Here is a 24,445-nt window from a genome sequence, read left to right on the forward strand (position 1 = left end):
ATAATCATAAAATATATTTTCTTTGTTATTCAATGCCCTATAAATGCCAACAGAATTGTGTCTGTATGTACATCAGCTTTTAGTTGGATAATTAGCTATGGAAAATTTACTCTCTCCTCTGACCTGGAAAATATTACTCCTACAAATTAAAACTAAGGCAAATGTCATAAGATGTGAAGAGATAACTTTGATGAGATAAGAAACTGCAGTTGAATGAGATCCTCCACACACATTCACAATACATTAAAGCCGCTCAAATTTTCAAAGAAAAAATATCTGCCTTTTTTCTGGAGCTAAAATTAATCATATTGCGTACACCAAACTGTGAGTATTCCTATAGGGAATTCATTGGTTGGAAGTTACTACCAAGGACTAAAACGGAATAAAATAGCCCCACTTAAGAACTCTAAATCTTTCTAAAGTTATATTATTTCAGAGGGAACCTGTATGAAAAGATATATTAGAATGATATCTAAGCATACTAGGAAATTGAGAAAGAAATTGTCAAAAATTTAAGTCTTATGTTTCATGTTTTAAAATTTGGTATAAAAATAGAAACCAAAATGTAGCAAGTGTTAATTCTTGGTCCAGCAGTTTCTTAAAACATCTTTGATATTTTAACTGTTTCTGGTAAGGCATCTCCCCAGTTCAGAAATTAATTATAATTTAAATAAAAATTATTATAATAAAGAAGAGCTAACATTTATTAAGCATTTATTATATGCTAAGCACTATTTCAAAGTATTTATACTATTCCATTTCATCCTCACAGTACATGATTATCACTCATTTTAAACATATAACTACTCCTGACTTTTAGAATTATTAGAGACTAAAGATCTGCTTATTTAGGGTGTTGTTTGGAGGTGACAAAAGATTCAATGGTTTCAAAAATGTTTGTGCAAGGAGGGAATTCTGGGAAGATGGCAAAGTAGGAAGCAACAGGAATTTGTCTCCCCACCTAGAAACCATTTCACTGGCAAAGTCTGTCAGATGTAGCTATTTAGGAGCTCTGGAGTCTGTTGAAAATTTGCAATGTCTAGGGAAGGCTTAGTAAATTGTGGTTAATGGTGGTCAATTTCAGCTCTTAGTGCAGTAGCAGTTATCCATCCTTCACTCGCAGCTCCATGGTATGCAGGTGTGCACTTGTTCCCGAAGCAGCTTTTATATAGTTTGTGGGAGCCAGGGAACCTGACCTCCAAATGCTGAGGATTTGTGCATCTGTGCTCTGCTCGCTGATTGCAGCTGCTTCTTCTGTTTTTTGTTTTGTTTTGTTTTGAATACCCTGTGTGTGTAGTCTTTTTCTTTTTTTTTTTTTTTTTTTTTTTTTTCCAGAAAAGGATATTTTTTTTTATTCAAGTAACTGCAAATAGGAAACCAGAGGGGGAGCCCCAGGCTGGGACAAACACGGCTACCCCTCCCCAACAGAACAGGGGGAGGTGGCGGCCCCTACACCCTTTATGGTCGATTCGGGCCCCCTTGCTCACTCTGCTGCAGCATCCTAGGGGCAGGGCCCCACCTTCCCTGGGACTGGGGTAGTCGGTCACCCAGCCTGCCATGCCCCAGCCCCTCTTCCCCACAAAGAGTATCTCGGGGGAGGGGATCGTGGGCAGAACAGGAGGCAATGAGGATGAACATTTGGCGCTGGTAGCAGCAGCAATGACGGATGTCGAAGAATGGAACATTGAACAAAAAACAACACAACTGTCCAGAGGTAGTTTGTGAACAGAGGAAAAATGGAACCAGAACCTTGGGGGGCAGGGAGGAGCAGGAGGGGGGTTGGGAGAGGGCAGGGTGAGCTCCTTGTTATTGGTGCCCCATCTGAGGATGGGGAAATGGCTGAGTGGCGGAAGCAAAGTAGGGTTAGGGGAGCAGCCCCAGCCCACCTCAGGTGACGGCCACAGGGCTCACCTGTGGGCGTCACCTGGACAATAAGCGACTGCATCTCCATCACCACAACATGTACTCAGATCCCAGGTGGAGGGCAAGGGGGCTGCGGCCACAGTGAAGAGGGAGTAAGGACACACCCCTCCTGCCTTCCTGGAGCCAAAGGGGGCAGTAAGGACACACCCCTCCTGCCTTCCTGGAGCCAAAGGGGGCTGTCCAACCTAGTGCAGGGACTAGGGAAGGTGGGGAAGGATGAAAAGTGTGAGCCCCATGTGGTGACAAAGACAGTTTGGCTGGGAGAATCCTGGGGCCAGCACCTCCTCCACTGGCCACACCTGCTGCTGCCAGGGCAGTGGAGTAGGGCGGGCCAGGATGAGATGGGGCTTGGGCCCCTTTTAAGGCCAGGGGAACCCTCCCAGGTCCCACTACAGGAAGCCAGAGGGAACAGTGAAGGAGCAGAGAGAGCGCCCCCAAACCAAAAGCCCAGAGAGCAATGTCCCCACCACCAAGGGAGTGGGGACGCAGCAGGTGCAGGGTGCGGCTAAGTGGGATGTTAGCCTTGTCCAGGAGGGCATGTGTGTATGCGTGGATGGGTGGGGGGAGCTGGGAACTGAGGCCAGGGGAAAACTGCTCCCCACTCAGCCCATGGGAGCCCTGCAGCGGCTGGTGTGCTGTGTAGTGTGGTGGTGAGGGCACAGGTGGAAGATGGGGGTGGCGGCCAGAGGCAGTGGTGATGGTGGGCCTGGGGAAGGGGTGGGGGTGGTGGGAGCGGAGCAAAGCTGTCCAGTCCCAGAAGGAAGCTGCTCCCCCAGTGAGGAGCAGGCGGCACGCATGGGTCACTGCTCCTCCTCCGAGGATTCCTGCGAGATGCCCTCCTCTTCCTCCTTCTCCAGTTTTTTGGGTCTGCCCCTTGGTTTCCTTCCTGGAGTTGTGGTGGTTTTCCGGGTCTTGGCAGCACCCTTGTTTTTGCTTCCCTTTGGTCGGCCCCGAGGTCTCTTAGGTGTTGGCACTTCGCTGGGCTCCTTCGGAGGCTGCTTGCGCGGCCTGCCCCGGCCCCGCTTCTCAGTGCCGTCCTTTTCCTGCTTGGAGGCCAAGGGCTGGCTGGACTTCGAGCTCGATTCGCTCATCTTCCCTTCTCTAAGGAGCAGGTGGAAGAGTGATGGCTGGGATGGCCTTCTTGGAGCCGCGCCAGCGCCAGAAATAGCCCCGGCTCGGAGTCCCAATTAGAGGACCTTTTTCTTTTTTTTTTTAACAGAGTCTTGCTCCATCACCCAGGCTGGAGTGCAGTAGTGCGATCATAACTCACTGCAGCCTGTAAACTCTGGGCTCAGGAAATCCTCCTACTTCAGCCTCCCAAGTAGCTAGGACTACAAGCATGCACCAACACAGCTACTTTTTAAAATTCTTGTAGAGACAAGGTCTCACTATGTTGCCTAGGCTGGTCTTGAATTCCTGGCCCCAACCGATCCTCCCATCTCAGCTTCCCAAAGTACTCAGATTACAGGCATAAGCCACTGTGCCCAGCCATCACTGATTGCAGCTTCTGATCACAGAGGTGCAGACAAACACACAGGTGGCCATTGCTGCTGCACCTCTCCCACTGTGGCAAGCCCCTCCCTGTCCAGCTGAAGTGACTTCCAAAGGAGTACATGGCTGGCACCACTCTCCACATCCTTAATTTTCTCTTCTTTCCTTTTTGGGAGGCAGACATTGAAGACTAGGACATTCAAAAGCAACTGCACATACATTAGCAATTAGAATAACTGTTCATGCTCAGAGAAAAACAGGCTCAGAAAAGACCTGAGAAGACCTTAATTTTATACCTCAGGCTTATCCTTGGCACAGAAGCAACCTACCTAAAACCAGTTTTTAAAAGCAAAAAAAATAATGAAAATAGTATAACCTGGGAAAGGGAAAAATCTGATTTCCAGAGTTACTGCATTATTAGATTTAAATGTCTGGTTTTTGATAAAAAATTATAAGGCATACACAAAGAAACAGGGAAATATGATCCATTCAAAGGAAAAAATAAATAAACAAAACAGCTTCTGAAAAAAGATCTGATGGTGTCTGGGCACAATGCCTCATGCCTGTAACCCCAGCACTTTGGGAGGCCGAGTCAGGTAGATCACTTGAGGCCAGGAGTTTGAGACCAGCCTGGTCAACATGGTGATACCCCATCTCTACTAAAAATACAAAAGTTAGCCAGGTGTGTTAGTGCACACCTCTAGTCCCAGCTACTTAGGCTGAAACACAAGAATCCCTCGAACTCAGGAGGTGGAGGTTGCAGTGAGCTGAGATCACGCCACTGTACTCCAGCGTGGGTGACAGAGTGAGACTCTGTCTCAGAAAAATAAATAAATAAATAAATCGGGGAGGGCGGAGCAAGATGGTCGAATAGGAACAGCTCCAGTCTCCAACTCCCAGCGCGAGCGACACAGAAGACCGGTGATTTCTGCATTTTCAACTGAGGTCCTGGGTTCATCTCACTAGGGAGTGCCGGACAATCGGTGCTGGTCAGCTGCTGCAGCCCGACCAGCAAGAGCTGAAGCCGGGCGAGGCATCACCTCACCTGGGAAGCGCAAGGGGGAAGGGAATCCCTTTTCCTAGCCAAGGGAACTGAGACACACAACACCTGGAAAATCGGGTAACTCCCACCCCAATACTGGGCTTTAAGCAAACGGGCACACCAGGAGATTATATCCCACACCTGGTCGGGAGGGTCCCACGCCCACGGAGCCTCCCTCATTGCTAGCACAGCAGTCTGCGATCTAACCGCAAGGCAGCAGCGAGGCTGGGGGAGGGGCGCCCGCCATTGCTGAGGCTTAAGTAGGTAAACAAAGCCGCTGGGAAGCTTGAACTGGGTGGAGCTCACAGCAACTCAAGGAAGCCTGCCTGTCTTTGTAGAATCCACCTCTGGGGACAGGGCACAGCTAAACAACAACAACAACAAAAGCAGAAACCTCTGCAGACGCAAATGACTCTGTCTGATAGCTTTGAAGAGAGCAGTGCATCTCCCAACACGGAGGTTCAGATCTGAGAAGGGACAGACTGCCTACTCAAGTGGGTTCCTGACCCCTGAGTAGCCTAACTGGGAGACATCCCCCACTAGGGGCAGACTGACACCCCACACCTCACACGGTGGAGTACACCCCTGAGAGGAAGCTTCCAAGTAAGAATTAGACAGGTACTCTCTCTGTTCAGCAATATTCTATCTTCTGCAGCCTCTGCTGCTGATACCCAGGCAAACAGGGTCTGGAGTGGACCTCAAGCAATCTCCAACAGACCTACAGCTGAGGGTCCTGACTGTTAGAAGGAAAACTATAAAACAGGAAGGACACCTACACCAAAACCCCATCAGTACATCACCATCATCAAAGACCAGAGGCAGATAAAACTACAAAGATGGGGAAAAAGCAGGGCACAAAAGCTGCAAATTCAAAAAATAAGAGCGCATCTCCCCCTGCAAAGGAGCGCAGCTCATCGCCAGCAATGGATCAAAGCTGGTCAGAGAATGACTTTGACGAGATGAGAGAAGAAGGCTTCAGTCCATCAAACTTCTCAGAGCTAAAGGAGGAATTACATACCCAGCGCAAAGAAACTAAAAATCTTGAAAAAAGAGTGGAAGAATTGATAGCTAGAATAATTAATGCAGAGAAGGTCATAAACGAAATGACAGAGATGAAAACCGTGACACGAGAAATATGTGGCAAATGCACAAGCTTCAGTAACCGACTCGATCAACTGGAAGAAAGAGTATCAGCGATTGAGGATCAAATGAATGAAATGAAGTGAGAAGAGAAACCAAAAGAAAAAAAAAGAAAAAGAAATGAAAAAGCCTGCAAGAAGTATGGGATTATGTAAAAAGACCAAATCTACGTCTGATTGGGGCGCCTGAAAGTGAGGGGGAAAATGGAACCAAGTTGGAAAACACTCTTCAGGATATCATCCAGGAGAACTTCCCCAACCTAGTAGGGCAGGCCAATATTCAAATTCAGGAAATACAGAGAACGCAGCAAAGATACTCCTCAAGAAGAGCAACTCCAAGACACATAATTGCCAGATTCACCAAAGTTGAAATGAAGGAAAGAATCTTAAGGGCAGCCAGAGAGAAAGGTCGGGTTACCCACAAAGGGAAGCCCATCAGACTAACAGCAGATCTCTCGGCAGAAACTCTACAAGCCAGAAGAGAGTGGGGGCCAATATTCAACATCCTTAAATAAAAGAATTTTAAATCCAGAATTTCATATCCAGCCAAACTAAGTTTCATAAGTGAAGGAGAAATAAAATCCTTTACACATAAGCAAATGCTTAGAGATTTTGTCACCACCAGGCCAGCCTTACAAGAGACCCTGAAGGAAGCACTAAACATGGAAAGGAACAACCAGTACCAGCTATTGCAAAAACATGCCAAAATGTAAAGGCCATCGAGGCTAGGAAGAAACTGCATCAACTAATGAGCAAAATAACCAGTTAATATCATAATGGCAGGATCAAGTTCACACATAACAATATTAACCTTAAATGTAAATGGACTAAATGGTCCAATTAAAAGACACAGACTGGCAAACTGGATAGAGTCAAGACCCATCAGTTTGCTGTATTCAGGAGACCCATCTCACATGCAGAGACATACATAGGCTCAAAATAAAGGGATGGAGGAAGATCTACCAAGCAAATGGAGAACAAAAAAAAGCAGGGGTTGCAATCCGAGTCTCTGATAAAACAGACTTTAAACCATCAAAGATTAAAAGAGACAAAGAAGGCCATTACATAATGGTAAAGGGATCAATTCAACAGGAAGAGCTAACTATCTTAAATATATATGCACCCAATACAGGAGCACCCAGATTCATAAAGCAAGTCCTTAGAGACTTACAAAGAGACTTAGACTCCCATACAATAATAATGGGAGACTTCAACACTCCACTGTCAACATTAGACAGATCAACGAGACAGAAAGTTAGCAAGGATATCCAGGAATTGAACTCAGCTCTGCAGCAAGCAGACCTAATAGATATCTATAGAACTCTCCACCCCAAATCAACAGAATATACATTCTTCTCAGCACCACATCACACTTATTCCAAAATTGACCACATAATTGGAAGTAAAGCATTCCTCAGCAAATGTACAAGAACAGAAATTATAACAAACTGTCCCTCAGACCACAGGGCCATCAAACTAGAACTCAGGATTAAGAAACTCAATCAAAACCACTCAACTACATGGAAACTGAACAACCTGCTCCTCAATGACTACTGAATACATAACGAAATGAAGGCAGAAATAAAGATGTTCTTTGAAACCAATGAGAACAAAGATACAACATACCAGAATCTCTGGGACACATTTAAAGCAGTGTGTAGAGGGAAATTTATAGCACTAAATGCCCACAAGAGAAAGCAGGAAAGATCTAAAATTGACACTCTAACATCACAATTAAAAGAACTAGAGAAGCAAGAGCAAATACATTCAAAAGCTAGCAGAAGGCAAGAAATAACTAAGATCAGAGCAGAACTGAAGGAGATAGAGACATAAAAAACCCTCCAAAAAATCAATGTATCCAGGAGTTGGTTTTTTGAAAAGATCAACAAAATTGACAGACCGCTAGCAAGACTAAAAAGAAGAAAAGAGAGAAGAATCAAATAGACACAATAAAAAATGATAAAGGGGATATCACCACCGACCCCACAGAAATATAAACTACCATCATAGAATAATATAAACACCTCTACACAAATCAACTAGAAAATCTAGAAGAAATGGATAATTTCCTGGACACTTACACTCTCCCAAGATTAAACCAGGAAGAAGTTGAATCCCTGAATAGACCAATAGCAGGCTCTGAAATTGAGGCAATAATTAATAGCCTACCAACCAAAAAAAGTCCAGGACCAGATGGATTCACAGCTGAATTCTACCTGAGGTACAAGGAGGAGCTGGTACCATTCCTTCTGAAACTATTCCAATCAATAGAAAAAGAGGGAATCCTCCTAACTCATTTTATGAGGCCAACATCATCCTGATATCAAAGCCTGGCAGAGACACAACAAAAAAAGAGAATTTTAGACCAATATCCCTGATGAACATCGATGCAAAAATCCTCAATAAAATACTGGCAAACCGGATTCAGCAGCACATCAAAAAGCTTATCCATCATGATCAAGTGGGCTTCATCCCCGGGATGCAAGGCTGGTTCAACATTTGCAAATCAATAAATGTAATCCAGCATATAAACAGAACCAAAGACAAGAACCACATGATTATCTCAATAGATGCAGAAAAGGCCTTTGACAAAATTCAACAGCCCTTCATGTCAAAAACGCTCAATAAATTCGGTATTGATGGAACGTATCTCAAAATAATAAGAGCTATCTATGACAAACCCACAGCCAATATCATACTGAATGGGCAAAAACTGGAAAAATTCCCTTTGAAATCTGGCACAAGACAGGGATGCCCTCTCTCACCACTCCTATTCAACATAGTGTTGGAAGTTCTGGCTAGGGCAATCAGGCAAGAGAAAGAAATCAAGGGTATTCAGTTAGGAAAAGAAGAAGTCAAATGGTCCCTGTTTGCAGATGACATGATTGTATATTTAGAAAACCCCATCGTCTCAGCCCAAAATCTCCTTAAGCTGATAAGCAACTTCAGCAAAGTCTCAGGATACAAAATTAATGTGCAAAAATCACAAGCATTCTTATACACCAGTAACAGACAAACAGAGAGCCAAATCAGGAATGAACTTCCATTCATAATTGCTTCAAAGAGAATAAAATACCTAGGAAACCAACTTACAAGGGATGTAAAGGACCTCTTCAAGGAGAACTACAAACTACTCCTCAGTGAAATCAAAGAGGACACAAACAAATGGAAGAACATACCATGCTCATGGAGAGGAAGAATCAATATCGTGAAAATGGCCATACTGCCCAAGGTTATTTATAGATTCAATGCCATCCCCATCAAGCTACCAATGAGTTTCTTCACAGAATTGGAAAAACTGCTTTAAAGTTCAAATGGAACCAAAAAAGAGCCCACATTGCCAAGACAATCCTAAGTCAAAAGGACAAAGCTGGAGGCATCACGCTACCTGACTTCAAACTATACTACAAGGCTACAGTAACCAAAACAGCATGGTACCAAAACAGAGATATAGACCAATGGAACAGAACAGAGTCCTCAGAAATAATACCACACATCTACAGCCATCTGATCTTTGACAAACCTGAGAAAAACAAGAAATGGGGAAAGGATTCCCTATTTAAAAAATGGTGCTGGGAAAATTGGCTAGCCATAAGTAGAAAGCTGAAACTGGATCCTTTCCTTACTCCTTATACGAAAATTAATTCAAGATGGATTAGAGACTTAAATGTTAGACCTAATACCATAAAAACCCTAGAAGAAAACCTAGGCAGTACCATTCAGGACATAGGCATGGGCAAGGACTTCATGTCTAAAACACCAAAAGCAACGGCAGCAAAAGCCAAAATTGACAAATGGGATCTAATTAAACTAAAGAGCTTCTGCACAGCAAAAGACACTACCATCAGAGTGAACAGGTCACCTACAGAATGGGAGAAAATTTTTGCAATCTACTCATCTGACAAAGGGCTAATATCCAGAACCTACAAAGAACTCAAACAAATTTACAAGAAAAAAACAAACAACCCCATCAAAAAGTGGGCAAAGGATATGAACAGACATTTCTCAGAAGAAGACATTCATACAGCCAACAGACACATGAAAAAATGCTCATCATCACTCGCCATCAGAGAAATGCAAATCAAAACCACAATGAGATACCATCTCACACCAGTTAGAATGGCAATCATTAAAAAGTCAGGAAACAATAGGTGCTGGAGAGGATGTGGAGAAATAGGAACACTTTTACACTGTTGGTGGGATTGTAAACTAGTTCAACCATTGTGGAAAACAGTGTGGCGATTCCTCAAGGATCTAGAACTAGAAATACCATTTGACCCAGCCATCCCATTACTGGGTATATACCCAAAGGATCATAAATCATGCTGCTATAAAAACACATGCACACGTATGTTTATTGCGGCACTATTCACAATAACAAAGACTTGGAATCAACCCAAATGTCCATCTGTGACAGACTGGATTAAGAAAATGTGGCACATATACACCATGGAATACTATGCAGCCACAGAAAAGGATGAGTTTGTGTCCTTTGTAGGAACATGGACGCAGCTGGAAACCATCATTCTTAGCAAACTATCACAAGAACAGAAAACCAAACACCGCATGTTCTCACTCATAGGTGGGAACTGAACAATGAGATCACTTGGACTTGGGAAGGGGAACATCACACACCAGGGCCTATCATGGGGAGGGGGGAGGGGGGAGGGATTGCATTGGGAGTTATACCTGATGTAAATGACGAGTTGATGGGTGCTGACGAGTTGATGGGTGCAGCAGCACACCAACATGGTACAAGTATACATATGTAACAAACCTGCACGTTATGCACATGTACCCTAGAACTTAAAGTATAATAATATAAATAAATAAATAAACAAATAAATAAATCGGATGGTATATCTAGTTGACAAAAACCTTTAAAATTACTGTCTTAAAGATGCTCAAATAACTAAACGGAGATGTAGAGAAAGTCAAGAAGACAATATTTGAACAAAGTGGAAATAACCATAAAGAAATAGAAAACCAACAAAGAAACCAATAAGAAATTCTGGAGCTGAAATGTACAATAAGTGAAATAAAAAAATCACTAGAAGGATTCAAAGGCAGATTTGAGCAGGTTGAAGAGAGTCTATGAACCTGAACATAGAACAATGGAAATGATCATGTCTGAGAAACAGAAAGAAAAAAGATTGAGAAAAAGTGAGCAGAACCTAAGGGGCCTATCAAACACCACCAACATACATACTGTGAAGGTCCCAGTAGAAGAAAAGGAGAAAAGGGTAGAGGAAACAGTTAAAGAAAAAATGGTTGAAAACTTTACAAATATGATGAAGAATATAAATATAAATGCCAAGGAGTTCAAATAACTCCAAGTAAAATAAACTGAAGAGACTCACACAGAGACAGATTATAATCAAACTTTCAAAAGACAAAGAGGGACTCATGAAAGCAGAAAGAGATAAATAATTCATCATATGCAAGAAATCTTCAGATTTCTCATCAGAAGCTTTGGAGGCTAAAAGGCTGATATATCCAACATTCTAAAACAAAACAAACAAAAAAAAAACTGTCAACCAAGATTCCTATATCTGGCAAAACTGTCCTTCAAAGTGAAGGAGAAATTAAGATATTCCCAGATAAAACAAAAACTGAGGGAGTTTGTCATTACTAGCCCGGCCCTGTAAGACATGTTCAAGGGAGTCAGGCAGGGTGAAACAAAAGAACACTAGACAGCAACTCACAACCTTATAAAGAAATAAGAATCTCAATAAAGGTACACACACGTGCAATTATAAAAGTCAATATTATCATAACAACAGTTTGTAACACTACCTTTTGTTTTCTACATGGTTTTAGAGATTAACACATTGAAAAAAACAATTATTAGTTTAAAAGCTAGGATTTTTGTAACTTTGGTTTGTAACTCCACATTCTATTTTGTATGTAATTTAAGAAACTAATGTATTTAAAATGATTACTAGCATATATCTTGGCATACAAAATAGAAAAAGATGTAATTTTGTGATATCAACTACTAAAAGAGGTAGGGACGAGGCTGTAAAAAAGCAGATTTTTTCTTTGTTATTCAAGTTAAGCTGGTATAAGTTCAAATTAGGGTGTTACAACTTTACTGTGTTAAACGTAATTCCTATAGTAACTACAAAGAAAATAGTAATAGCGTATATACAAAAGAAAATGAGAAAAGAATTTAAACATTTAACTACAAAAAAACCAATGAAACGTAATGGAAGACAATAATGCAGGAAATGAGGGACAAAAACCTTACAAGGCATGTTGAAAACAAATAGTCAAATAACACAACTAAGTTCTTTCTTAGCAGTGATTAATATAAATATAAATAGATTAAACTCTCCAATCAAAAGAAAGATTGACAGAATAGAAAAAAAAACATAATCAAACTACATACTGTTTACAAGAGACTCACTTTAGATCAAATAGATTGAAAAAGACATGGATTGAAAGTGAACAGGTGGAAAAAGATATTTCATGCAAATAGTAACCAAAAGAGAGCAGAAGTAGTGATAGTAATATCAGACAGAATAGGTTTTAAATACAAAAATGTTACAAGGGTCAAAGAAGGACATTACATTTTAATAAAAGGTTCAATACAGCAAGGAAAGATAACAATTATAAACTTTTATACATCTATCTAATAATAGACTGTCAAAATATATGAAGCCAAAACTAACCTAACTGAATGGAGAAATAGACAGTTCTACAATAATAGTCAGAGACTTCAATATCCCACTCTCAATAATGGATAGAACAACTAGGCAGAAAATAAGCAAGGAAGTAGAGGACTTAAACAACACAATATATCAACTAGGTGAAACAGACATATATAGAACACTTTACCCCCAAATACGAGCATACATATTCTTCTCAAGTGCACATGTGACATTTTCCAGGATAGAAATATTATAAGCCACAAGTTAAGTCTCAAGTCTCAACAGAATTAAACTGATAGATGTCATGCAAAGTATCTTCATTGACCACAAGGGATAAAGTTAGAAATCAATAATTTCAAAAAGGTGGAAACTTCAAATATTTGTGGAAATTAAACACAATACTCTTAATCAATAGATCAAAGAGGAAATCACAAGGGGAAAATTAGAAAGTACTTAGAGACAAATGAAAATAAAATACAACATGTCAAAACTTACGGGACACATTGAAAAGAGGAAAATTTATAGCTAAACATTAGTCTCCCCTTATTCATGAAGGGTACATCACAAGGTCCCCAGTGAATGCCTGAAACCTCAGCTAGTATCCTATATATACCATGTTTTTTGCTGTACATATATAGCTATGATAGTTTAATTTGTAAATTAGGCATAGTAAGAGATAAACAATAATAAAATTGAACAATTAAGCAATAGATTGCAATAAAAGTCATGCAAATGTGTCTCTCAAAATATCTTATTGTACTATACTCACCTATTTTTAGACCAAGTTGACTGTGGGCAATTGAAATTAAAGAAAATAGGCCGGGCGCGGTGGCTCAACCCTGCAATCCCAGCACTTTGGGAGGCCGAGACGGGCGGATCACGAGGTCAGGAGATCGAGACCATCCTGGCTAACACGGTGAAACCCCCTCTCTACTAAAAAATACAAAAAACTAGCCGGGCGAGTTGGCGGGCGCCTGTAGTCCCAGCTACTCGGGAGGCTGAGGCAGGAGAATGGCGTAAACCCGGGAGGCGGAGCTTGCAGTGAGCTGAGATCCGGCCACTGCACTCCAGCCTGGGCAACAGAGCCAGACTCCGTCTCAAAAAAAAGAAATTAAAGAAAATAAAACCACAGATGAGAGGGCACTCCCATAAATGCTTATGTTAAAAACAAAGAACAATCTCGAATCAGCAGTCCCACTTTACAAGTTAAGGAACTAGCAAAAGAGGAAGGAACTAACCCCAAAGCCAGCAGAAGGATGGTAATAATAAAGATTAGAGCAGAGATAAATGAAAAAAAAGAATAGAAAACAACGGAGAAAATCAGTAAAACCTCTGTTGGTTCTTTGAAGAGATCAACAAAATTGACAAATCTTCAGTCAGATGAACTAAGAAAAAAATGAGAAGACTTAAATTACTAAAACCGGAAATGAAAGTGGGGATATTACTACCAATTCTACAGAAATGAAAAGGATTATGAATACAGTACCATGAATTATTGTGTGCCAACAAATTAGATGACCTGGAAGAAAGAAATAGATAAGTTGCTAGAAACACAAAACATACTATATTAGTAAGGGTTCTCTAGAGGGACAGGACTAATAGAGTAGATGTATATATAAAGGGGAGTTTATTTTTTATTGTTTTTTATTTTTTAAACATATTGGATGCATTTTATTTGTTTATTTTTTTTATTATACTTTAAGTTCTAGGGTACATGTGCACAACGTGCAGGTTTGTTACATAGGTATACATGTGCCATGTTGGTTTGCTGCGTCCGTCCATTTGTCATTTACATTAGGTATTTCTCCTAACGCTATCCCTCCCGCAGGCCCCCACCCCCCAACAGGCCCAGTGTGTGATGTTGCCCTCCTTGTGTCCATGTGTTCTCATTGTTCAGCTCCCACTTATGATTGAGAACATGTGGTGTTTGGTTTTCTGTCATAAAGGCGAGTTTATTAAGGAGTATTGACTCACATAATCACAAGGTCAAGTCCCACAATAGGCCATCTGCAAGCTGAGGATCAAGGAAGCCAGTCTGAGACCCAAAACCTCAAAAGCAGGGAAGGTGACAGTGCAGCCTTCAGTTTGTGGCTGAAAGCCTGAGAGCTCCGGGCAAACTACTGGTGTAAGTCCAAGAATCTAAAAGCTGAAGAACTTGGAGTCTGATGTTTGAGGGCAGGAAGCATCCAGCACGGGAGAAAGATAAAAGCTGGAAGACTCAGCCAGTCTAGTTCTTCCATGTTCCTCTGCCTGCTTTTATTCCAGTCATGGTGGCAGCTGAGTAGATGGTGCCAATCCACACTGAGAATAGGTCTCCTCTCACAGTCCACTGACTCAAATGTTAATCTCCTTTGGCAACACCCACACAGACACACCCGGTAATAGTACTTTGCATCTTTCAATCCAATCAAGTTGACACTCAGTATTAACCGTCACGCCTACCAAGACTAAATCATAACGAAATAGAGAAAATTTGAATAGACTTATGACCAGTAAGGAGATTAAATCAGGAATCAAAAATCTCCTGACAAAGAAAAGCCCTGGACCTGATGGTTTCACTGCTAAATTCTACCAAATATTTAGAGAACTAGTATTCTTCCCAAACTTTTTCCAAAAAATGGAGAGGAAGGAACACATCCTAACTCATTCTATGAAGCCAGCAAGTACCCTGTTACAAAAGCCAGGCAAAGACACTGCAAGAAATTACAGACCAATATCCCTTATGAATACTGATGTAAAATTTCTTAACAAATAGTAGAAGACTGAATTCAGCAGCATATTAAAAGGATTATACATCATGACCAAATGAGATTTATTCCTGGAATGCAAGGATGATTCAATGTATGAAAATCAACAAATGCAATACACCCTATTAACAGAATGAAAGAAAAACCCACATGATCATCTCAATTTATGCAGAAAAAGTATTTGATGAAATTCAACATCCTTTCATAAAAAAAAAAAAAAACCTCAACAAACTAGAAAGAAAAAGCAACCACTTCAACATAATAAAAGGCGTATTTTAAAATCACAGCAAACGTCATACTCAATGGTGAAAATTTGAAAGTCTTTCCTCTAATGAAGCAGGATGCCAGCTTTCACCACTTACATTTAACACAGTACTGCAAATTCCAGCAAGAGCAATTAGGCAAGAAAAAGAAACAAAAGGCATCCAAATTGTGAAGAAAGAAGACAAAAAGTATGTGTAAGGAGGCCCTGTCCAAATCAAATATTTGGAACTGTTCCCTGGCTGAAAGTAAATTGCCCAGGTTGGGTGCTATATAAAATCGAACTTCAGCATTTGGTTCCACCCCTGACACACAGAGAATCCAAACTCAGAAACATTACCCTGGCACATCTTGGACTAGTCATTTCTAGCATAGGGTGGCAAATGTGGATGCAGCCGAGAATTGCTTCCAGATCTCAAATTAAGGAAAGGGTGTGTATTAATATTTCCTGGGGAGTTGCAGTGAGTGGCTGCGGATGTGTGCATGAGCAACAGCGCATGTATCTTCAGTGAGCTCCTACCCAGTAGTTGTTAAAAGTTGAATTTGTTGCTGTCAAAACAATCAGACAGACTAAACAACCAAAACAACCATGTATGTGTATCCATTGGAATCCTCACAAAGACATTTGATTAAGTGAAAAATCCTAGATGCAGAAGGGTTTGCGTTGGCTTAGAATGCAAGTGGTGGAAGGAGGATGTGTTTACATCTATGCTAAGATGATCAGAGAAGATAACAGGAAAGTTTCATAAGAAATTATCTTGGTGGAAGAGTGCCTGGGAGACTGAAGGTCAGAGATAAAAGAAGACTTTTTTTTCACTCTTTACTCTTTTACAATTTTTGAATTTCTAAAGCCATGTGTATGCATTAACTATTTCAGATAGACAGGTGACAGATAGATGGATAAATAGCAATAGCTAGCAGGATTTCTTATATCTGCCCCCTCCATATCTACTTTGTTAACCTTGCTTATGCCTTGAGAGACTGACCTTTGGTTTCCTGTTGGGTTTGGTCAATGGGAGCACCAACAGCAGATCAGAGGAGAGGAAAGGAAAAGAGTCAAGTCGAGCTATCTATTCTGTCATCTTCCTCCCTGTGGGGTTATGGCGGACTCCAGAAGTCAACAGAAGGGCATAGTTCCTGTCAGGTGGCCCTCTCCACACAGGCTTCTCTATCTCTAGGTTCAAGGACTATGCCCTCCCCAGTCCCCTTCAGTTCTGATAGGGACTCTATCATCCCTTGTAGTTTCCCTAAACCCCTCCCACATCTTTGTAAATTGTCCCTTTATTAAACTCTCCTTTTCAGATTATATTTTAGTGAGCCAAAGATTCCTGTTGGGATCCTAAGAGACAAACAAACAGAGAAATGAGACAGATGAGGGGTGGGGAAGTGGGAAAGAGGTAACAAAAAGAAACTTGAAGGGGATAGTGTAGAAGTATTGCTTCACCAGAGGCACCACATTCCAGAGTCGATCTCTCAGCGTTACAAGTTCATTGATTTGTTTTTTCTAGGGCTCTGAAAATGGGTCTCTTCCTAGTAAGGTCACAAGAGACTGAAGAATTATGATGATGATGATTATTATTATTATTATTTTAGGGACGGGGTCACACTATGTTGCCCAAACTTCAAATTATCCTCCTGCCTCAGCCACCTAGGTTGCTGGGATAGCAGGCAAGAGCCATAGCGCCTGACTGAAGAATTAATCAGAATACCAGTTTACTTATTTAAAGCAAAAACTAGAACTTTCAAAGGGAGTATTATTAGAGTGTCTTCTGAATCATCACAAAAATAAAAACTTATGTGTGGCATGAAATTAGTGGTAGGTAGACATTACTTTACACATATTATGCCCTCGGCAGAATCCCAGAATGCACCAAGTTGCCTCGTGGAGATTATTTAATCTAATAATTTTTCAAATAAGTAGTGGATAACTCACCCCAAGAATTTCAGACGTGTGAAGGTTTTAAAAATATCTCTACACCCCTGAAAGATATTAAACTAATCCCTTAGGAATTATTTCCTCCCTTGGCTGCTTTCCTCAACCCACTGAAAATCACCGTGTGTGATGAGAACTGCTCCTGGTGACAGTGTTCCTGGTCTGTACCTGTATAGGCAGAGAAAAGGTCCAGAAGCACAAAACATGTCCAACCTATTCATTTGAAGAAGGAAAAAAATGAAAGACTAGGAGGAAAGTTAACTTGATGTGGTCATGGTAAGTTAGTGCTAGGAACTACTTCCATTGAACCCAGGTATCTTGATGATGCCGCTTCTTTCAAAACATATTGAATGTTTATAATAGAACAATTTTTGAAGGAAGCATTTCTTAACTTATAATTCTTTTGCAAGCAGTGCTCCCTGTATGTAATAGTATACATAACAGCTTTGTCAAACAAAATATTAAATTGATTTGAATATCCTGTTTTACTATTCTAAGAAAGAGGTTAATTCATATTGAAAGAGGTTATTTATTTGCATGAGAAAATAACTAAAGAGTTATATGCTGAGTGATGACATTTAAAGATATTCTAATTGTTTTATTTAGATATAAATCACATTTAGTAAAATTCTCCTTTCTTAGGTATACAATTCAAGAACCGTTCACAAGCATTTTCAGGTACATAATCCTGCCACAATCATCACTGAACAAAATTCTCTCATGCCCCTTGGTAGTCAATACCCGTCCCCAACTTTCAGCCCTTGACAACCTTTGATCTAATTTTTGCCCTTGATCTAAGCTTTGCCTTTTTCAGATGTCATATAAATGAAATCACTTATGACCTTTTGAGTCTGGCTTATTTCACTTGGCAAAAACCATAGAAAATTTATTCATTTTGGTGCATGTGTTACTTTGTTCCTTTTTTCTCCTGAATAGTGTGCCATTGTATAGATGTACCACTGTTTGTTTATCCATTCACCAGCTGATGAACATTTGGGTTGTTTCCATTTTGGGATAATTATGAATAAAACCACTATAAACATTTCTGTACAAATATTTATGTGGACATTTGCTTTCATCTCTCTTTGGTAAATATCTGGAGTAGGATTACTAGGTCATATTTAAGTATGTGTTTAACTTTTTTTTTTTTAATTTTTTTTTTTTTTGAAACAGAGTTTTGCTTGTCGCCCAGGCTGGAGTGCAGTGGCGCAATCTCGGCTCACTGCAAGCTCCGCCTCCCAGGTTCACGCCATTCTCCTGCCTCAGCCTCTCGAGTAGCTGGGACTACAGGCACCCGCCACCGTGCCCAGCTAATTTTTTGTATTTTTAGTAGAGACGGGGTTTCACCGTGTTAGCCAGGATGGTCTCGATCTCCTGACCTCGTGATCCACCCGCCTTGGCCTCCCAAAGTGCTGGGATTACAGGCGTGAGTCACCGCGCCCGGCCGTGTTTAACTTTTAAAGAAACTGTTAAACAGTATCCCAAAGTGGCTGTGCCATCTGGCATTCACACCAGTATTCTAAAGGGTTCCAGCTGCTTTGCATCCTCGCCAGAATTTGGTGTTGTCAGTTGTTTGTTTTCTAAATTTTAGTCATTTTAGTAAGTAGGCTATGGTATCCCATTGCAGTTCTAACTAATGATATGGAGCATCCTTTCATGGGCTTCTTTGCTACCCATGTCTCTTCTTTGAAGAAGTATCTTTCAAATATTTTGCCCATTTTAAATTGGGGTATTCATTTTCTTATTGTTAAATTTAGAGATTTCTTTATATAATCTGTATGCAAGTGCTTTATCATGTATATACTTTTCACATACTTTTGCCCAGTCTGTGGCTTTTTTTTTTTTTTCATTATTTAGTGTTTTTCAAAGAACAGAAAATTTTAATTTATCAACTTGTTTTTAATTTTATGGTTCACACTCTTTTTATCTCAGAAATCTGTACCAGAAGAAACAAAGACCTTAGTCTACGTTTTCTTCTAGAAGTTTTATATTTTAGGCTTTACTCTTAGTTCTGTAATACATATCTAATAAATTTTGCATATGGTATGGTTTTCCTTTTAAAATCTTTGTTAAAATAATCTTTTTCATAATGATAAAATATTTCTTGTATAATTAATACGACAATGTCATCAACTAGCTTAGCTTTCATTCCAGTAGAAGTGAAGGCATGGAGTGAAGGTTAGTTCTCCTCCATAAGGACCTCAGGTTTGTTGAATTTACATCTATTCTCAGTAGTGCCCATGGCTTGGTGCCCAGTCTTTATACATCATTTAAAGACACAATGTCATGTGTGATCTGGCTTGCTGGTGATTTTCAGTACATGACAAGTCAAAGAGTTTTGGCTCCCAACTCTGGTAATTGCATAGACAGTTCCCACTCCAGCTTAGGGTTCCCAGAGCTTACCATCTCCTTACCCAGCTATAGCTGCTGATCTTGGAAAGAAACTTTATAGGGAAGGCCTTCATAATCCCCTCTGGGATTTCTTTGACTACAATCTGCCTTTATATAAATTTTTTTCAAATAAGGACTGTGCATATAAAATACACAGAGAGAAGTAAAAATTAATAATGATCTTTTATTCCTTTCAATCTGAATTTCCTAGAAAAGGACTCAACCTAGAAATTTTGTCTTGCTTTATTAGTGCTTAATAAAACTGTCTTGGCCATCAGGTTTAAAATATTTAGTTTTAATACTTCACTGCCCTAGTGACTGCCCTATATTTTACCAAAGGAACAGTATTATTTTTCTAAGGTATACAGATATGCACTACATTAAGGATTTTCATCTTCTCAGAGATTGGCAAAGTATTTATTCTTGATAATTAAACTAAAGGAGGAGAAAGTGTGCACATCTAGAACAGTTTTGGTAGAAGATATTTGAAATATTAATTCACATGTGTTCTCGCTTCTCTACGTGTCTGATTCCTTATATCTCCCCTGGGGGTTGGAGGCAGAAAGAGTCAGATCTAAGCAGGATACACATTGCTGCCTGCCAATTTGCTAAAGGTCGTTGTAGTCTGGGAAAATAAAAAGGAGGAAGGCACCCAGTAGTCAGAAGGGAGTGTATTGGGAAACTAAGCTGGAGCTGGAGTGTAAGTCAAGTCCCAGATGATTTTACCCGGTTGTGCTGCTGCTATCCAGTCCTTCTTATAGCCAGTTAGTGAGGCCTGCCACCAGACAGCAGCCTTGACTAACAGCAACTCAGTTTGTCTGTGTTCCAGGACCCAGTTCAGCCCTCCCTACTCCTTCTGCTTCTCTCCATGAAGTCAATCCCAGGAAGTTCAGCAGCCTGGAACTCTTATGGTTCCTCCACAATAAGACGGTGGGGCCCTGAACATCTGTAGTGACAGCATGAGAGGGCAATACTCATCCCTGATGAAGGAAGGACCAGACAAGGCCAGCTTGATTGAAAGCTTCCACTAAGCTAGGGCAGTGTTGGCCACAGAGACCTTGTGACTGCGGACAGTTGATGCCAACACATATATATACCTCACATAGTGTGTGAGTAGCTACCAGCTGTCCCTTCACTAGGTAGCCATCACAGTCAGTTTCACCTAGTGCCCTGGACCAAGAGCCAGATGGTGGGGAGAGCTCCAGTGCCTCCCAGGAGCTTTCTTTAGAATGCACACAAATAGGAAAAAGACAAAACAAGTAAAAGACAAAGAACTTTGAAAACAGAGAACTACATTTGACTGCCGGGAAGGAGAATGGTGACAGCTGGAGAAAAATTGAACAATAAATTTGGGCATTATAGGGCTGTTCAAGGCTTTATCGGTGGGAAAAAAAATTGCTTCCTTCTCAATTTTTGCACACTGGCTTCCAATGATTTGAATTGCGTCTCTCAATATTACTTTTAAATTTTCAGGAGACACAATCTGGTTGATTTAGGTATCTATTCCTAATCAAAGTAGGCTAGAGAGGGTGGGTCACATTGTTCAAATGTGGCTGCCACAGAGTTTATACCTGTGGTGTGTGCCTGTGGTCCCACCTACTTGGGAGGCTGAGGCAGGAGAATCACTTAAGCCCAGGAGTTCAAGACTAGCCTGAAAATATAGTGAGACCCTATCTTAAAAAAAAAAAAAAAAAAAAAAAAAAAAAAAAGTTGGTAATCACCAAATCAAACTACCCCAAAATGTCCTACTTTAGCACATCTATCCTAAGTTACATCAACGAGGAAAATTATTATCTGTTTCCCTGTGTTAGGAATATGGTTTGCCTATTATCGTTAAAGGACGTGTCTTAAACTACGCCTTCTTTCTTCACCTCTTTAGGTTAAGTAACTTTTTCCTCCTTTCTGTAATAGCTCAGATATTCTGCTGGGTGAAGGTTAAGTATCAACATAGCCTTAATGTGAGATACAACAAGAAACCCAGACAAATCCGAAGGTGTCACACAAGATCTTATTTAACAGACAGCATGGGCAGCAACTTTCCTCCACTCCCTGGTTCCTCTCTGTGGCTTTTGTGTCAGAAACACAACTCTTCCACTTATTCTAAATGTCTCCACAACCATCATCAGCCCCAAAAATCCCTGTACTGAATTCTCCTTCTCAGTCCAAATCCACTGAGGGTTCATCTGTATTCCAAGAGAACTTTGTTTTCTTTTTCTTCCTTTCCTTCAATCCTTTTAATCCTCTAGTTCAAGCAATTAGCTCTACAAATATTAGCTGCAATCAAGGTCTAGCACATGTGGTAATTTTCTCTCTAATAAATCAATCAATTCTTTCTATGGAGTGTTTTTTTCCCTTACAGTCATTAGAAAATTACAATGCTACTTGAAGATCACCAGCAACTTGAATTAGTCAAGGCACGTCAATCAAATTTGCCAGATTTTGCTTTAAAGATGAGAAAAATGGGGTAGATTTACAAAGGCCTCTTGTCTTAGAATAGGAAGCTTGATAGACCCTTGTTGAATCTGTTAGAGAGGCCTTGGAGTATAATGATCCATTTGGAGGAAAATCAAAATCAGTACTACCAGTGACAAATCAGACAAAAACATAGAACCTCTCATTAAATAATCTAAAAATTAATAATTGGAATAATCAGCCATGCAGTGTCTCTGGGCAATGCAATATTCTGTAATAGCTAATAGGTTAGCACAGCAAAGAAAAAAGAGACATAATCTAGCAAATGACCAAATTGCAGTTCTATGGCTTATTAAAAATTTTTTTTTTCCTCTAGTTAAATAGGAACTAAAGGAGCCAAACTGTGCTTCTCAGAGCTGTCTTTCACGTTGGGGATAGGGCACTCTAGGGAGTAGGGAGCTGGGGAGCCCAGTGACAACTCCTTGACCACCCACCCTCCCAGTATAGTAGCTTAATTTTTGTCTTATTTGTCATGAGTTGTGTTGAGGCAATGGTTTTTCTTCTTGAAAATGATTTGAGAATCACCTATGCAGCCCAGACCACTCTTTTCATAAATATGTAAAATGAATGCCAGAGAAGGAATTCTTAATTTAGCGATAGAGCTGGAAATAGACTCTGGACAGGATCTTCCCATGCCATACCATACTGTCTCTTATACTTGGGGAACAAATCAGGTGAGAATTTGCATGCCTTTGGAATGGGGCTTCTTTTTTTTTCTTTTGTTTTCAAATGGTTATAAGGAAAAACTGATGCAGCCAAGGTAGTGTGAGAAGGGGCACAAATGCTACACTGGAAGTGAAAACAGAGTCTGCAATTGTGCTCCTTTCTCTACAGACTCTCTAGTCACTCTGAAGAAGTATTTCATTATCCAGCACCTGAAAGGGGTCAGAGGAGGGGGAGGCCTATTTCCATTTTCTTATGTCACCAAGTGTATTCCTATTAAGATTGAGAGAAGTAAAGATTTCAGCAGGATACTTGGTGAAAACTTGCTGACATTAATGACTCAAATTCTCAAAGAGACTGCAAGGAAAATGGTGTCATCACTGTCATTCAAGACATTTAAGATGAAATTTCAAAAGAAGGCTGTCAGGCATAATGACTGCCAGGTTCCATTATATCATTCTCAGAGGGTGGATCACACACACTACTACGCAGCCTGTGGGTGGCTGATGCTGAAGTTTGAAAGGAAGCTACATGGAGAAGAGGCGAGGGGGGGCTGCCTCACGTGAACAGGATACAGTACCATTGATATTCACATGGTGATTTGGGGGTAATTCTATGAATCAGGGCCTGGCTTTTAGTTGTGGATATGCTGAAACCTAGTGCTGAAAAAATGTAGGAAAGTTTGAGCTGTAAATGATAATGCCCATTTATTAATTTGCTATGAGCATATTCCTCTCTAGCGACCCAGATGCTCATGTCTGTGTGCATTCCAGCACTGAGATGCCTGCAAAGCCTAGTTTGTAATCAGATGGTAGCTATGTGAAAAGGAGATAAGGGCAGTGGCTTCCAACCTTGGCTGCACAACGCAATCACCTGGGGTGACTCAACACTAAGGCCATACTCGAAAATCAAATAAATCTGAATCTCAGGGATGAGGACACAGACATCAGTACTTTTAAAATCTTCTCGAGTGATTCTAATGAGCAGCAAAACTCAGAACCACTATGTCAGAGCAAAGGGTGAGGTTTTAGGCCTCAAAGGGTGAGCCTCACCCTTTCCACTCAGGGATCTTTTATGTTATAGACCAGTGGGTTTGGTTTTGTTTTGTTTTAAATCAGGAGTAGACATAGGTTTGCCAGTTTCTAAATTTGTCAAATAAAATCATTAAAAATTCAACTACCATCATCTCATTAAAGAAAGAAAAATTTAACAATAAAAATTAGGAAGGGCCTAATTTCAGGATATAACAGTAACTCAGTATGTTGTATTTATTTTTCCCATGCCTCTACAGACGAGTGAATATGTCACTACAGACTGATGCAAACTGAAGAACTGATGTGATCTAATTGCTCTCTACATCCACAATCAAGGCTTTCCTCCTTGGACAGCTTTAGATATACTTGACTGAGTTTGGGTTAATTAAACCACTGTCCTATGGTACCTATCCTTCTCTTGCCATATCCTTTTGTAGAGGTTATTAATAGTATTGATTAAGTTGTAGGTGATTTCTTCTCCCAGGCTTTGGAAATGTTGTGTCTCTTCCAATTGCAGAATATGTTGATTTAGTAAGCTCAACTCTGCTTAGACATCTTAAACTAAGTTTTCTGGGGTGACCATGGCACATATATGTCCAAATAACCACTTATTGGGGGCACTGGCACCCACTTGTTTTGCTAGTGGGCCATGATAGCAATTATTCTAAATCCAGTGGAGAATTCATTAGAGGGCCA

General features: G+C 40.5%; 1 protein-coding gene and 1 long non-coding RNA gene across 2 annotated transcripts in view; both read right to left on the reverse strand.

Moving 5' to 3' along the window:
• The window catches only part of LOC104667987, a 120,253-nt gene that overhangs the window by 93,633 nt on the left and 2,175 nt on the right, over nt 1-24,445 (reverse strand). The gene's annotated exons all lie outside the window — the stretch shown is intronic.
• On the reverse strand, nt 2,054-3,112 carry LOC104667986 (high mobility group protein HMG-I/HMG-Y). Its single transcript, XM_010370593.2, has one exon. The coding sequence runs from the start codon at nt 3,012-3,014 to the stop codon at nt 2,724-2,726; it is 291 nt and encodes a 96-aa protein (XP_010368895.1). The 5' UTR covers nt 3,015-3,112; the 3' UTR covers nt 2,054-2,723.

The sequence above is a fragment of the Rhinopithecus roxellana genome, chromosome 1 (assembly GCF_007565055.1).
Source record: "Rhinopithecus roxellana isolate Shanxi Qingling chromosome 1, ASM756505v1, whole genome shotgun sequence".
NCBI lineage: Eukaryota > Metazoa > Chordata > Mammalia > Primates > Cercopithecidae > Rhinopithecus > Rhinopithecus roxellana.

Bases quoted from the DNA above. Each gene is read 5' to 3' on its own strand.
- LOC104667986 (XM_010370593.2), bottom strand. From the start codon at position 3,014: ATGAGCGAATCGAGCTCGAAGTCCAGCCAGCCCTTGGCCTCCAAGCAG.